At 37.1% G+C, this 17,620-nt stretch overlaps 1 protein-coding gene across 5 annotated transcripts in view; it reads left to right on the top strand.

The window, feature by feature from the left end:
- LOC106067773 (uncharacterized) overlaps positions 1–17,620 on the top strand; it is a 72,143-nt gene that overhangs the window by 10,648 nt on the left and 43,875 nt on the right. Inside the window, exon 1 of one of the 5 annotated variants that reach the window (XM_056032365.1) lies at positions 2,565–2,736. The exons of the other annotated variants lie outside the window; for them this stretch is intronic. Coding sequence (XP_055888340.1) covers positions 2,704–2,736 — 33 coding nt within the window. The 5' untranslated portion in view covers positions 2,565–2,703. Of the gene's footprint in view, positions 1–2,564; positions 2,737–17,620 lie in introns of those variants that run through there. 5 annotated transcript variants of the gene reach the window in all.

Genomic DNA, 17,620 nt, shown 5'->3' with positions numbered 1-17,620 from the left:
TTGTTTAGCAACAGATTTTTTTGGGGCTGGGACACTATTGTTAAGCAAATATTGTAGATTAGCTGCACACTATTTATTTATTTAGTGTGTTAAGATAAAGAACTTATAAATATTTTCTAACAATACTTGTTGAATTTTTACAATGTTATTTATCAAGTTGTTCAGTACAGTACTAAAATAAAAATAATTTCTGTTTCTATTCAAGGGTCATAACTGGGATTTTTTTTTCTTTCTGTAGTCACTAACTAACAATATTTTTATGTCTGTATGCAACCATCCAAGTATATGTATAGATAGAGAGAATGAACTATATATATATATATATATATATATATATATATATATATATATATATATATATATATATATATATATATATATATATATATACAATGAATATATTGGCTATTACAACTTTCTAAATCTAGCAAAGCATAGCTACTATGTATGGAATAAGACTTTCAAATCTTGTTTTAGTGGCAAATGAATGGGGAAACTGTGAATATTCAATAATCTATATTATAAAGTAGAATGTGAGGTGTATGTATGTATGTATGTTACTTATAGACATCAAAACCGCTTGACCAATCTTGATAAAGCTAGGCAGAAATGTTCCTTGGATACTAACTTAGACCGTAGTGTATGTATTGTAGCCCTAAAACAAACTTAAGAACCTCAAAAAAAAAAAAGTTGTCCAACTCTATTACAGCTATAGTATGTTATGGATCTAGGCCATGTCTACAATGTTGACATGAGAAAAGATCGAAAGGATTTAGACCTAGATCTAATTTTAAGAAATACACTTTGCGCAGATAGTTTTTTTTACTTTGACACATGAAAATACAAAAGAAGATCCATTGATTTCATTATATAATAAAATTAACCTTCAATTTTGTGTTTCAAAAGCATTTTTTACATAAATTAGTTCCTTATATCTGTGACTACAGATAGTTTTATACTTTAACACATAAACATATTAATTAAAGTCCATTCATTTCATATTTTGATCAAATAAACATTCAAATTTGGTTTTCTAAAGCTACATCCGTTTACGAAAGCTGCGAAGCCGAGTTGAGATAGGCCTAGATCTATATTCATTCATGAAGCGCGTACTAAAAATTATTTCGTTTAATTGTTCACTTTATAATCCCATTCATTTAACAAAGCTATCGCTCTTTTCATTTTTAATAGATAAGAATGTATCGACTTCGGGTAAACCGATTTTCGCAAAACTAATTTTATTTTCGTAGCGAAATAGAAAAAACTTGAAAGGATCATTAGCTAAGTTTAACATACATCTAAATCCAATCCACTACATTAGCAAACACAAACTTAGACCCGCAGGCCGCGGGTAATGTCAGGCTAGTGGTATTATAAAGAATGGGTCGCTTTTTACTCGAACAAAAGTGGCTATTGCACTTATTTTGAGAATGATACAAGCAATGGTGTTTTCAGTATCTAGATGTGACAGACTGATGGACAGACAGACAACTTAAAAGTAATAGCCACTTTTCCCTACTAGTGTCAGTGGGACCACTAAAAATGTCATTTTGGTAGTTCAGTATTGGAATCTGCAAGTAAACTAATTTTGTGTTGTATTTCGACCTTTTCTTTGAATCTTTGTTTTTTTTTTAAATTATTGACTGCCGATTCTAATAACTGCCATTACATCTAAAACTGATACCCATCATTTTAGGCAGGTGTCTAGCTGGTTAAAATGTTAAATTTTTTCTTTTTAGGCAGGTCAGGTGTATTCAGGGTACTTTTCACTCAGGAGTTCTCAAATAATATGGATATTCTTGTAAAAAGCCTGTTCCACACTTCTATTTAAAAACATTCTCTGTCATCATCGTCAATAAGCTAGAACAAGAAATGTCACATGTTGTCCTCTTGCATGGTTATATTATATAGAATCTAGGTTTCTGTCACTTTAAAACGATGTCTGAACTAGTGGAAGTTCCGTGCTAGTTCTTATGTCTAGAAATAATTCATTGTTGTCTCCCCCACCCTATTCTATTCACTCCGGAGCTTTAAATATGGCAGCTTTTACCTGTTGTTTACTGGTCGCCATGGTGGCATCCACAGAACATTGCGTGCTAAGTGGGTCTTGTGTGTTAATATTCATAAGATAGAGGTCAGGACTTCCGATTTCTGGCATTAACTGATACAATGTAAACACGGCCTTATCTCAGATTATTACGAACCGAAAGGGGAAATAATGCAATATGGACGTTTGTTGTTATAGCAAGTTCAATGTTACACGTCTTGAGATGGGTCCGTTTCCCGGCCTGTTGCGGTAGGGTTTCCTAAAGGCGTGACAAGGGAACAAGTGAGTGGAGTCTACAACGCATGCTTCTCTGAAAGTAGGTGTTTTGTATTATTCATGTGTGTGACTGGCGCTAATGCTGCTTGGTCACGTGAGTACGTCAACCCGGTGCCGTATCAATACCATCCCCGCCCTCTCCTCTTCCTCCTCTTCGTAGCCTGTAGTAGTTGCCCGTCTCCCCATCCTCCCCATACCTCTGTCATGATTTTTTTTTTTTTTTTTTGTAGTAGATACAACTTGTTCAAAACTTGATTAGTCGGAGGGGTGATCTTATGTTAATGGACAAGTGATGTGCCATTCGGATAGGTTTAAAATTATCAAATGAAACGATTTTAGTATAAGGAGTTAATTGAAACAATTGGTACATAACGGTTGAAATGGCCAGTAAATTAGCTATGAACCTTTTACATGTAAGTATTGTTTGGTTTAAATGGATATTTTGTTTTTGTTACTTTTTTTTATCTTGATTTTAAGTATTGGCATTTTGTTGTACACTATGTATTTAGCTCGTCTGTCACATTGACTCCTATGTATTGTGATGGATAGTCTTCCATCTTCCACGTCATTAGTTTGACATTTGGTAATGAGCGTGTATGTGTAAGTAAAACAATATATTATTATCTGAATGGGGAAAATTACATAATCTCTCTCCTCGTGTGTTACCACTGTATCGAGTGCATTGCCTCTCACAGCCTTTCTTCGGCGGTGGTTATGGTACTTAGGAGCAATATAATGCATTTCCTGGTGTTCTCGAAATCAAGCCTCCACTCATTAGGGTGACTTGAGCGGGGTGCTTGAATCGAGACTTAATTTTGGTCTAATAAACTTTCAGATGGAGCTCCACAGACGGAATCCCCCAGGAAGAAGCCTTTCCGATGGTCAAAGGGTTACAGACACTTGTACTGGCATCTCAGATTCTTAGTTGATTTTGAAACTAGGGAATTGTTGCATCTTTCCACTCTGTCCTAAAAAGAAATATTCACCCTAACCGTTGTGATATTTTGTAGATGACGGATGTTGTTCAGTGTCTGGCGTACGGCGGACTTCTCACTATTTTAAAGTTGATATGTTCATTGAAGAGTATTTCCATAGCTGGTCGGTACGTGCTATGGCCTTCATAATTCTGTTTAGGTCTATTTTTTCAAGGCTATTATAGGCGGTGATGTTAGTGAATTTGTTATAGTTTTGATTTTTTAAAAATACTCCTTATTGACATGCAATTCAAAAGCTTCTGACAAAGAAATCCAGCACATAACCTGCTTCGGCCCACCAGATTTGTGAATGTTATTATTAGAGTTGAGACTACGTCTCTTGAAGTTCAACGGACACGCCGTTCCACCGACCTGAATGAAACAATATTTCTGTCTAAATGGGGTTTCGTTACACCCGTTTGTTTTTTCCCGGGGGATCTAAGAATCTCTGACTAAAAGATGAGATCGAGCAACCCCTTCCTTCTCTAGACCATATCTGCCATTGAAATGGCCCCTTGAGGAAATGCGTGTGGATTGTGAAAGGGTGTTGAGGCTTTCTTACATCCCAGTAAGTGCGATGTACTCGGTTCTATTTGGCATCCCAACGTGAATTTGTTAGAGGTTGAAAAGCGTTGTCCAAAACTGCACTTGGTGGTAGGTGAAAAAAAGAGGGCAATATTTGTCGCCTCTAAAACTGGGAACAGACTGCATGGTGTATTGGTTCTTGTCAGGGAATTTATCTAAGAAATTCTGGTGCTCCGATACCAAATCACCGCTTAGAGGCAACTTGCGCATGGCCCACCCACGACCTTTTTATCCTAAGCCCAAGATTAATCTCTGGTGATGAATTATTTGGGAGCATGCAACGTCTCGGGAGACGGTTTTATAACGAGTTTGGAATGTTTATATTCTATTGTATTATCATATAGTGACTGTACACGTAGAACTAAAAATGAACTGAAAATAACTCTTTGAGAAACACATTTTTTAAAAACATTTCATGCATATGCATACCAGAAATTCTGTTGGTCATTTTGTGAACCAACTCTCTTTTGGATAGCAGGCTCATCAAGATTTCCTTTACAACTAAACATACATAAAGTTTACATTTGATGCTATGCAAGTGCACATCAAAGTTATGAACTAACAGAATAATTTATAGCCTATGAAAAATAAAAAGGGGGGGGGGGGCATGTATTATGTTAAATTGCCCACAATGAAGATAGCACTGTGTGACTGTATGAGGCGGATAGAAATCCTTGTCATTGAGATGTTTGGTGTCAGATGTGAACTGTATTACGTCATGATGAGTGTGAGCAAACTTTGTCTCAGATATCTAGATTTATGTTTAGTTGATGATTGCTTTGTCTCAGATATCTATATTTATGTTTTGTTGATGACAACTTTGTCTCAGATATCTAGATTTATGTTTAGTTAATGACAACTGTGAGTTTCGTATACATTTACTTTTAAATCATAAATCGTATTTCTTCTTTTTCTCCCTTCACTATGTCGTGTTTAATGATTGCACAATTGTTCGTTTCTGCTCACCTCCCCCCCCCCTCTCTCTCTCCCTCTCTGTTTCTCTCACTCGTTTAATCGTAGAGCCTTCCCAACACAAACTCATCCTCTTAATGATCTCTGTGTTTGCGCAATCGTGTGAGGTTGAAGCCCAGCACTGAAGTCCTGTTTGTCATTAAAACAGTCGCTTGTGCTAACAAACATGATACAAACTCAACACTACACCATTATCACAGTTGATCTAATCCCCTGGCCTTGGTCAACGGTTGGAGCCTACATTCTGATGATGATCCAAGCCTTAGACACAACAACAAAGCTAACAATACTATTGATTCTTGTGGAGACATGTTACCGGCGCAGCGGCAATAATTTGAGAGTAAGCCAATGGGGCAATGTCAAGTGCTTCTATCGAGCATGCCTACCTCATGGCTTTGATCTGGACTGAAGCTGCCAGAGCAGCGAGGACACATTTTTGCTACTGATAGAGGCTGCTGACATGAGACTTTCGTGGCTGCAGCCTCCCTTCTCCTTTTTTTCCAAGAGAGTGAGAGTGAGACCTTGAATGGTAATCATTAATTAACCCCTAGAACAGTTTAGTGGTGGGCAATGGAAAAATATGGTGTTTGGGCAATATAATAGTCTGATTAATCCTTAATGTTTAGCACAGTTTGCCAGACTATTTGCTTAAGACATTCTGCTTATGTGTCAGGCTGCTATTCGCTCTTTTAACCTTTCCATAGCTCCGTCAATTTTAATTCCATGGTCATAAACCATTGGATCACTTTATCTATCATTGTTGTCTATACTTCCACGATTGAAAAGATGTTAGTTACTGTTGTACTAAATTGCTTGTCGCCTAATTGCATTATTGAGTGCGTTATCTTTTCCTTTAAAAAAAACACACACACCAAATACACTCATTGATAACATGGTTTTAAGATGCGTGTTGGTAAAGATTTCTTTTGATGTTATCATGTTGCTGTTATCTGTCCTTTGTTCGGTCTTTTTGTCTCTACTTCCTCATTGCTCGGTGTCTTTCTTGGAAACAGTACGTACAATCCTTCGTCTCTGTGGCATTTTAAACATTAACTTGACCCTAAATTTAAGAAAAGTTAGAACTAACATCAGCAATCTTTACCGAACACAAAGTAAAGATGATCTCTGGACAACGGCCAACGACCAACAGTTTTTATTGTCTTCAGCATGTCATGGGTAGTCATCGGAGCTGGGTGGACCTGACTGGACCTGACGTTCCAGAAATGAAAAGCACAACTTGATTCCTCGGTGCTTTTACAACTCTGCCGCTGATTTCCTCACGATGTGAAAGTTACTTTCTCCCCCGGCATTACAGTGCTCATAACACGAGATAGGTCACTGCACAGGAACATCATGGGATGGATCTCGGCACAGAAATACTTTTACAAAGCTGTCTGTCTGGTAAAAAGTTTGAATACGTGATTTCTCCCACACCCAATCTCTGATCAAGCTGAAATTTCGCACAAGTATCGTTATATATAATTCTCTTCTTCCCTCAACAGTTTGAACGAGAAGAAGTAAAGGAAATATCTCTCTCTTATTTCTGCGGATAGTCCACGAGAAAACAAGAGTAGTATTCACACTACGGATGACTGGCTGCGCGCTTGACTGTCGTTTAAATTTATCAAACCCTTGCCCGCTCCCATCCCCCTTAGTCCTGCGGGAGGTTTGGACTAGGAACTAATCTAAGAAGTAATCTACTATATATATATATATATATGTAAATATACAAACAAACATTTTACAAACACTAAATAGCAAGTCCGGACTTACGCATTGTGAGGCCCTATTCGAAACGGATTTCGCGGGGCCAAGTTTGGGTAGGGAAGCGGATAATAAGTGAAATTTAAGAGTTTGTATTAGAAAATAAATTCGTCTATGCATTTTAATCATTCTTTACTACGTACAGAATTTCTTTACGAGCCTTGCGTGTAGCAAAGTCATACAGTATATCAAAATAATTCTGTTTCCTACATAGATCACGCTCAATAGCAAGAATTACCAAATGTTTCAATCTATCTTTAGAAGCTTCTTTCACCAGATTACACAATTACGGCTGATGCATAATGCCGCGAGTAAGATTGGCGTTTTCCATATTGAATGACACCCCAAAATGACAATTTTTGTGAATATATTTCCGTATATTTTAAGGACTTTTTCTTATATTTTGCAATTTCGGGAGATTTCCAGGAGCTCCTGGTAAATGGACAGGAGAGCGCTGGAAATCTGTTTTAAGTTATAAAATGGTTTAATTTAATAATTTATACACCTTGAATTAGCGCGGGTCCTATGAAAGTGCGGATCATTTGAAAGTGGGGGCCCACTGCAGTCGCATAGGTTGCTGTGGCCTAAGACCGGCCATGCAAAATAGCGGCGTATGGTACGCCGCCGGTCGACTAGTTTCTTTTAATCAATTAGTTAATTAACCATTGGTAAGAAATTATTTTCATTGGTATCTTGAACAAGGGAAAGAAATTGTAATTGATTGAAGTGGTGGTATAAGCTGAATTAGCCCCTTTATAGGTCGTCGTCTGAGTCTTAGTGACCACAAACCTGAAAAATAGGTCGAGGTTATAGAAACAATAAGTAACTATAAAATCCGTGTTGGCTTGAGAAGACTGTTAATGTTTGAGCCATGAGTTCGAATTCAGGTCGTTCGCCTTTTTAATTTTTTTTTATAAATGTTTTGTTATTCTTAGTCTATATCTATTACAAATTTAATTACATGACTGATCCAAAATAATTGTTATAATTACGCTTATAAGCTTTGTTTTTTAAAAAGGTTTTTAGAAATATTTTCTTGTTAACATAATATTTTAGGGCTTTAATGCTTTTTTTTTTTTTTTTTTACTATTTCCTAAAGGGCTAATATTTCCCTTGTAACTGTTCTTATAAAAAAATAATTTATTTTACAGCTGTCGGTAACAAAATCACCTTAAAGAAACAACTAAAATATAAAAATACTTAAAAAAAAATAACAAAGATTATGTAAGGGGAAAAACTCAACATTTACATCTATATAAATCATTGATGTAGTGTTTATTTCCCTTTTTCGATATCAAACAATAATAGCTAATTTCCAATAATAAGAACAGTTTCAATTCAAATCAATAAAACAGTAGACTATCATGTCGTGTGACAAACTAAAACTTAAACCTACTACCATGCGTAGAACTATCAAGTAACAAACTAAAACGTAGACCTACTACCATGCGTAGAACTATCAAGTGACAAACTAAAACGTAGACCTACTACCATGCGTAGAACTATCAAGTGACAAACTAAAACGTAGACCTACTACCATGCGTAGAACTATCAAGTGACAAACTTAAACGTAGACCTACTACCATGCGTAGAACTATCAAGTGACAAACTAAAACGTAGACCTACTACCATGCGTAGAACTATCAAGTGACAAACTAAAACGTAAACCTACTACCATGCGTAGAACTATCAAGTGACAAACTAAAACGTAGACCTACTACCATGCGTAGAACTATCAAGTGACAAACTAAAACGTAAACCTACTACCATGCGTAGAACTATCAAGTGACAAACTAAAACGTAGACCTACTACCATGCGTAGAACTATCAAGTGACAAACTAAAACGTAGACCTACTACCATGCGTAGAACTATCAAGTGACAAACTAAAACGTAGACCTACTACCATGCGTAGAACTATCAAGTGACAAACTTAAACGTAGACCTACTACCATGCGTAGAACTATCAAGTGACAAACTAAAACGTAGACCTACTACCATGCGTAGAACTATCAAGTGACAAACTAAAAGGTAGACCTACTACCATGCGTAGAACTATCAAGTAACAAATTAAAACGTAGACCTACTACCATGCGTAGAACTACTATCAAGTGACAAACTAAAACGTAGACCTACTACCATGCGTAGAACTATCAAGTGACAAACTAAAACGTAGACCTACTACCATGCGTAGAACTATCAAGTAACAAACTAAAACGTAGACCTACTACCATGCGTAGAACTACTATCAAGTGACAAACTAAAACGTAGACCTACTACCATGCGTAGAACTATCAAGTAACAAACTAAAACGTAGACCTACTACCATGCGTAGAACTATCAAGTGACAAACTAAAACGTAGACCTACTACCATGCGTAGAACTATCAAGTGACAAACTAAAACGTAGACTACTACCATGCGTAGAACTATCAAGTGACAAACTAAAACGTAGACCTACTACCATGCGTAGAACTATCAAGTGACAAACTAAAACGTAGACCTACTACCATGCGTAGAACTATCAAGTGACAAACTAAAACGTAGACCTACTACCATGCGTAGAACTATCCAGTGACAAACTAAAACGTAGACCTACTACCATGCGTAGAACTATCAAGTGACAAACTAAAACGTAGACCTACTACCATGCGTAGAACTATCAAGTAACAAACTAAAACGTAGACCTACTACCATGCGTAGAACTACTATCAAGTGACAAACTAAAACGTAGACCTACTACCATGCGTAGAACTATCAAGTAACAAACTAAAACGTAGACCTACTACCATGCGTAGAACTATCAAGTGACAAACTAAAACGTAGACCTACTACCATGCGTAGAACTATCAAGTGACAAACTAAAACGTAGACCTACAACCATGCGTAGAACTATCAAGTGACAAACTAAAACGTAGACCTACTACCATGCGTAGAACTATCAAGTAACAAACTAAAACGTAGACCTACTACCATGCGTAGAACTACTATCAAGTGACAAACTAAAACGTAGACCTACTACCATGCGTAGAACTATCAAGTAACAAACTAAAACGTAAACCTACTACCATGCGTAGAACTATCAAGTGACAAACTAAAACGTAGACCTACTACCATGCGTAGAACTATCCAGTGACAAACTAAAACGTAGACCTACTACCATGCGTAGAACTATCAAGTGACAAACTAAAACGTAGACCTACTACCATGCGTAGAACTATCAAGTGACAAACTAAAACGTAGACCTACTACCATGCGTAGAACTATCAAGTGACAAACTAAAACGTAGACCTACTACCATGCGTAGAACTATCAAGTGACAAACTAAAACGTAGACCTACTACCATGCGTAGAACTATCAAGTGACAAACTAAAACGTAGACCTACTACCATGCGTAGAACTATCAAGTGACAAACTAAAACGTAGACCTACTACCATGCGTAGAACTATCAAGTAACAAACTAAAACGTAGACCTACTACCATGCGTAGAACTACTATCAAGTGACAAACTAAAACGTAGACCTACTGCCATGCATAGAACTATCAAGTGACAAACTAAAACGTAGACCTACTACCATGCGTAGAACTATCAAGTAACAAACTAAAACGTAGACCTACTACCATGCGTAGAACTACTATCAAGTGACAAACTAAAACGTAGACCTACTGCCATGCGTAGAACTATCAAGTGACAAACTAAAACGTAGACCTACTACCATGCGTAGAACTATCAAGTAACAAACTAAAACGTAGACCTACTACCATGCGTAGAACTATCAAGTGACAAACTAAAACGTAGACCTACTACCATGCGTAGAACTATCAAGTGACAAACTAAAACGTAGACCTACTACCATGCGTAGAACTATCAAGTGACACTAAAACGTAGACCTACTACCATGAGTAGACCTACTATCATGTAACAAACTAGCAGTTAAACCTACTATCATGTAACAAACTAGCAGTTAAACCTACTATCATGTAACAAACTAGCAGTTAAACCTACTATCATGTAACAGACTAGCAGGTATACCTATCCTGCGACAAACTAGCAGGTAGACCTACTATTATGTGACAAACTAGCAGGTGCACCTTTTTTCCTCTGGGCTATTTTTCACAAAGCTTATATCAATTCACTCTGTATGTCTGTCTGTCTGGTAAAAGTTTGAACATGTTTTTTGCTCCTATTTCACATTCTTTTCTTTTTTTTTCTTCTATTGCTTGTTCTTGTAGAAACTGTAAAGTTTTGTTTCAATACTTTTAGTGTGGTTATTGATTTTGTATTTTTCCCCGCTTCTATTATTGTTGTGGATATTTGTTTTTGCTGCTGTAGATCTATCATCTGTATAGTATTGAATGTCACGGCTTATTCTCCCTTTTCTTTGCTCTCTATTTAAGACTTTATTATCAATAGAATGCATCTAGTTATTGGATTGTTGAGCGTTTCTTGTAGACTGTAAACCTTTTTTTTTTTTCGCGTTTTATTTTCGAAGTAAAAGTTCTACTTTCTAAAAGTCAATGACAATTTCTAATGGCACTAATGAACAAATCAAGAATGTGTGAAGTTTTATCACGATTATTCAGAGTTCGAACCTTGCCCGCTTTAATGCCCTGCAGGGAAAAAAAGGGGGGGGGGGTAGGGCTGGGACATGATAATTTTAAGGAACGTCCGAAACTTTGAAATCAAACACTTTAACTAATGTCAGGATGTAATAATCTTAACCAACTACAATAGAACAACTAATGATAATCTTGTCAGGATGTAATCATCTTAACCAACTACAATAGTACAGCTAAAAAAAGTCAGAATGTAATCATCTTAACCAACTTAATGATCTCCTTGTCAGGATATAATCATCTTTATCAAGTTTGACCAATGTTGTCGTTTTGCATTCCTAAACAAACTAAAAAAAAAGGTTACAAAGACAGTTTGTGTGGAAACACAAACTCAAAATCGGCCCCCGAAGTGGTCCACCCAGGCAGGTAAAAAGGCAGGTTTCTATATTTTCAGAAAGAACATCCGAATGAAATTCTATCAAAGACTAATGACAGAGAAATATGGAGAAAGATGGTTGACAGGATAATCGTTACGATGTGAACCTGGCCTAACTGATGTCTTCTAATGAATATCTAATTGTTTTGTAAAGGGTCAATCTCTTATTCCTTAAGAATAAAAAAACATTTCCGTAAAAAAATAATAATTTTCCTTTAGTTTTCCATGGGCATAGTGCAGCGCTGCAGTTCACGCCATAATATGAAACACTACTTATTAATTGTTGTTTTAAATTATGTTCCACTTATATGCAATTTTTGACTAAAAATCTAAAACAATTTGCATAAATGTGTTAAAAATAGGGTAAATAGTAATCTCCCCAACTAAAGAGCCTTCCACGTGTTTGTTACTATTAATAGTGAATAGTTGTAAAAGTGGTGTATTTTTATGAAAAAAAAAATGCTTGCACAAGTGATTTAAAAAATTAGATTTTTCGCTTTCAGAAAAGAAAAAAGTAGCCGTTGCATCAGAACTATGAATGGTCTAAAATATTATTGTCACCTCTGTATTTTTGACATCATAAATGTCACTGTGGTTATTTTAGATATTATGAATGTGGCTGTAGTTATGTTTGATGCTGTGCTATCATTGTCGGTTCATCCATGTAGGCGTGGTGGTGACATTGGGTTCATGTTATAAATCACAGAATAATGAAATGACGCTGGATGTAGCAGACACAAATAAGTTTAATATAACATCACATGGTGAATACGATATACAATTCGACCCAGGAATGGTCAGTATTAATCCAACAGAAATATCACCAATATAACAACTTAGTAACTATTCTATAACCAACTACTTTAAACATCTAACTCTACTGCTTATATATTAAGTGACTCTATCAAGTGCTTGCTACAAGATCTCTATGTTGACTGACTGCCTTTAACTCTCTGGTTCACCTAAGGTCAAGAGTGTTCACCCTAGGGCAACATGAGTTGTGAATAAGATTCACAATATTGAATTAACATTTACAATATAGAATTAGGGTTTCTACTCTATGGCATCAACTTTGAGGTGGTGACAATTATGATGTTGGATTTTCACTATCTTTTCTAGTTTATGAGATCTAAACGGGACGGACGGACATTCCACACAAAACTAATAGTGCCTTTTCCCCTTTTGGGGGCCGATAAAAAAAAAGTATTATTCAATGCTAAATGATTGTTGCTAAACATCATCGTACACCTCATAGGAATTTCCTATTGGGAAATCCCTGAGTTTTTTTTTTTTTAATCTTCATTTTATACCCCCCCCCCCCTTTTCCCCAACCAGTTGGAAAAAGACAGCCGCTATTTTTTGTTCAGTGTTTTCCGTATCTCTGTGTCTCTGTGTCACGCTTACCTCTTCCAACCTAAAAGCGCTATGTGTGATGTTTTTATACCTGAAATAGATCTAATGAGTTTCTCCAGTCCCGTTCTGCAGCAGGCCTGCCATATCATTAGACCGTAATGAATTTTGGTTCCTCTAATGAATTTCGATCCTACTAGAGAATATAACCGATAATAACAATAGTAGAACCAAACACGTTTTATTATCCCAATAGAAATTAGTTTCACCATTGTGCACCGTATACATCAGTTCTAACAAGAACTGTTTATATTGTGATACATACTTTTTACTTGTATTAAATAATTAGGTCAAACATTTCATACTGGGTTATTCCATATTTTTAAAAAAAATAATTGAATTGCCTTGTGTGTATCGTCTTTGAGATGGTCAAAGCTACAAATAGACCTTGAGAGAAAGTTTTTTCTGTTTTAAGATTTCTTACGGATGTTGGGGGAAAAAAGAATATATCTTGTTCGTTCTGTACAGAGTAGCATTTACGATTTGTTTGATACATCAAGCCAGTGTCGTCAGTAGGGTGAGTGTCACCCAGTGCGGTAAGCTCATGGTGTAAATCCCCTTTCTCTGTTATTTTAATTTTATTTATTTTAGCATAAAGCACTGAGTAAAATAGCTACATTAACTAATGGTTACATATTAACTAAAGGTTACATATTTTCGTTTTTTATGATAATTTATCAATAGTTATGAAGTGTATTAAAATTGAAGATTATTATGTGAGTCCATTAGGCAGCATCTTATAGTTTAAAAATATTTACGTTTATCTCATTGACTAATTGTAACATTTCATTTGTCGTTGCTGAAACTTATTTTACTGTCAACATCTGAACTAAATGCCCTTCCCTCCATTACATCATTAACTCTAGAAATCTCATTAGTTTCTTTCACACTTTCTCATTCTACGGAATTCACATCAATGGAATGTGAGATTTTGGTAATACTTTATGGATAAAAACTGGTATCACTTGATAAAAGCTGACAAGCTCGACCTCCTGATGTGAAGGTGCTAGTCACCAATTCAATAATTTTGATGCAAACAGTCTATGTAACTCAAGTCTCCATGGAACTTGTACAGAGCTGTAAGTACGGGTTTACTTTTAGCTGGTCATATCAAGTAGGTCAAGTAAAAAAGTTTGCGACATTTGATTTAATCTCAACCAGAATTATTTGCAACAGAAAACAAATAGCTATTTAGATTTATATATTAATTGTGCATGAACATGTTCAGGTCTCTAGCTTCTTGCAATTTTTAAAAAAATTATCTGCTAATTCAAAAGTATATTTTTCCCGATGGGTGTCACCCGGTGCGCCCCCCCCCCCTTAGTGACGCCACTGCATCAAACCTTTTTTAACGGTAATTCGACACTGCCTGGTTAGTTCTGTCTAGAGATAATTGTATGTCTATACTCCTCGACTAGTTCTGTCTATGGTATGTCTATACACCTCGACTAGTTCTGTCTATGGTATGTCTATACACCTCGACTAGTTCTGTCTATGGTATGCCTATACACCTCGACTAGTTCTGTCTATGGTATGTCTATACACCTCGACTAGTTCTGTCTATGGTATGTCTATACACCTCGACTAGTTCTGTCTATGGTATGTCTATACACCTCGACTAGTTCTGTCTATGGTATGTCTATACACCTCGACTAGTTCTGTCTAATGGTATGTCTATACACCTCGACTAGTTCTGTCTATGGTATGTCTATACACCTCGACTAGTTCTGTCTAATGGTATGTCTATACACCTCGACTAGTTCTGTCTAATGCTATGTCTATACACCTCGACTAGTTCTGTCTAATGGTATGTCTATACACCTCGACTAGTTCTGTCTAATGGTATGTCTATACTCCTCGACTAGTTCTGTCTATGGTATGTCTATACACCTCGACTAGTTCTGTCTAATGCTATGTCTATACACCTCGACTAGTTCTGTCTAATGCTATGTCTATACACCTCGACTAGTTCTGTCTAATGGTATGCCTATACACCTCGACTAGTTCTGTCTAATGGTATGTCTATACACCTCGACTAGTTCTGTCTAATGCTATGTCTATACACCTCGACTAGTTCTGACTAATGCTATGTCTATACACCTCGACTAGTTCTGTCTAATGGTATGTCTATACACCTCGACTAGTTCTGACTAATGGTATGTCTATACACCTCGACTAGTTCTGTCTAATGCTATGGCTATACACCTCGACTAGTTCTGTCTAATGCTATGTCTATACACCTCGACTAGTTCTGACTAATGCTATGTCTATACACCTCGACTAGTTCTGTCTAATGGTATGTCTATACACCTCGACTAGTTCTGACTAATGCTATGTCTATACACCTCGACTAGTTCTGACTAATGCTATGTCTATACACCTCGACTAGTTCTGTCTAATGGTATGGCTGGTCCTATACTCCTCGACTAGTTCTGTCTAATGGTATGGCTGGTCCTATACACCTCGACTAGTTCTGTCTAATGGTATGGCTGGTCCTATACACCTCGACTATTTCTGTCTAATGGTATGGCTGGTCCTATACTCCTCGACTAGTTCTGTCTAATGGTATGGCTGGTCCTATACACCTCGACTAGTTCTGTCTAATGGTATGGCTGGTCCTATACACCTCGACTAGTTCTGTCTAATGGTATGGCTGGTCCTATACACCTCGACTAGTTCTGTCTAATGGTATGGCTGGTCCTATACTCCTCGACTAGTTCTGTCTAATGGTATGGCTGGTCCTATACACCTCGACTAGTTCTGTCTAATGGTATGGCTGGTCCTATACACCTCGACTAGTTCTGTCTAATGGTATGGCTGGTCCTATACACCTCGACTAGTTCTGTCTAATGGTATGGCTGGTCCTATACTCCTCGACTAGTTCTGTCTAATGGTATGGCTGGTCCTATACACCTCGACTAGTTCTGTCTAATGCTATGGCTGGTCCTATACACCTCGACTAGTTCTGTCTAATGGTATGGCTATACACCTCGACTAGTTCTGTCTATTGGTATGGCTGGTCCTATACACCTCGACTAGTTCTGTCTAATGGTATGGCTGGTCCTGTACACCTCGATTAGCTCTCATTCAATTAAAGAGTGTCAACGTTTTGATCCAAACAATGATCTCTTACATAAAAGAGTTAAATTCTTCCACACTCATTCTGGTAAACGAAGTACTTAAAGTTCAAATTGAAACAAATGCATTTCTTGGAAAACTGTGACCTTGGCATTGAGCGGTGCCATTGAGATCAATACTTACAACGCATTGATCGTAATTATTATTGAATATGGTATTTCAGCCTCTCCAAGAGTGTCTATATTCGTCAGGGTGATATTGTATCAATGGCATTGTTCTCCCTCGTCTCTCTCTCTCTTTTCCACCTCCCTCTTCATGGCGAGGGCCGATGCTGAAGTTAAAGAGGCAATAGCTTGGATTAGATTTGTTAATAGTCATTGGTACCGATCGATTTGGCATCTGGTTAGTTCTTGTTTTACGATCAGCCTTTGACCTGCTTTTGCACTCCCGGGGGGTCGAAGTCTGATTGACTGAACGTTTTTTTTAATAACCCTCCGTCCTCTCGCCCCTTCTCCTCCAGCATCGTTTATTATTAAACACGCACCACACACACACACACACACACACACTATTGCGAAATTGAATGCAAGGGTTTGGCCGTAAGACTTGAAGCTTAGCGTTCCAGAGATTTAGTGTGTGTCTGCAAGTGTGTGTGTGTGTGTGTGTGTGTGTATGTGCCAGGGAGACAGAAGGTTGTTAAACAAGCGAGGACATGTCTCACAGAATTACTTTTTAGAAAAGTTATTTTCAAGAAACCTTGCTTGCATGTCGAGGCAAGAGCCATCACTTTGAACGTCACTGACCTGTAAAAAAAAATCTACTTGACTTACACATAGAGCTTCGTGATAAGTTTTCTTTAAGTTCCCTCTGGGGCAATATCGTATGAGTTCCGTGTTGAATCCTAAGAAATATATTTTTAAAAATTATTTTATACTGCTTTTGTATTATACAACTCAATTGACTACAGCTTAACAAAGGTAACGTAAGCTAGAGCTACAGATGTTAACATCAATAATTGATTATTGAATTCATTGCCTTGATAAACAAATCATATTGAGTATAGTGCTAGAGCTAGATGCTACAGGGTTGCCCAAAAGTAGGGCTACAGTAATTAAACTACCTTTTATATGATCGGAATTAGTGCTGCATTGTTTGTCAGAGTGTCCTGGAGAGAATGTCGTAATCCTGAAGGAGGACATGTTGACCATCTGAGAGGGTCAATGGTTTATGTTAACAGGTACAGCGAATTTCCCGCTGTTCTAGTGTCGAATTATCGAATAAATAGTTTACGTGATAACTGTAAATAGATAAGAGAGCCTCATTGGATGATTACAGTCTACTTACTTATTGCCAACCATCTCCAAAACGAACATCGCGGAGGGAGTTTCTCTTCCCATTTGTCGTCGATTTCCTGTACTGAAATGTCGAGGAACCGAATGCGTCGTCATTTTGCTCGGCATCTGGTGTAGAACGTCCCAGTGTCTTTTTCTGCTTCACTAAGAGGCAAACAACTTCAAAGCA

The sequence above is a fragment of the Biomphalaria glabrata genome, chromosome 6 (genome assembly GCF_947242115.1).
Source record: "Biomphalaria glabrata chromosome 6, xgBioGlab47.1, whole genome shotgun sequence".
Lineage (NCBI taxonomy): Eukaryota > Metazoa > Mollusca > Gastropoda > Planorbidae > Biomphalaria > Biomphalaria glabrata.
Note: the sequence above shows the minus strand (reverse complement) of the source record. Positions and strands in the feature narration are given on the sequence as shown.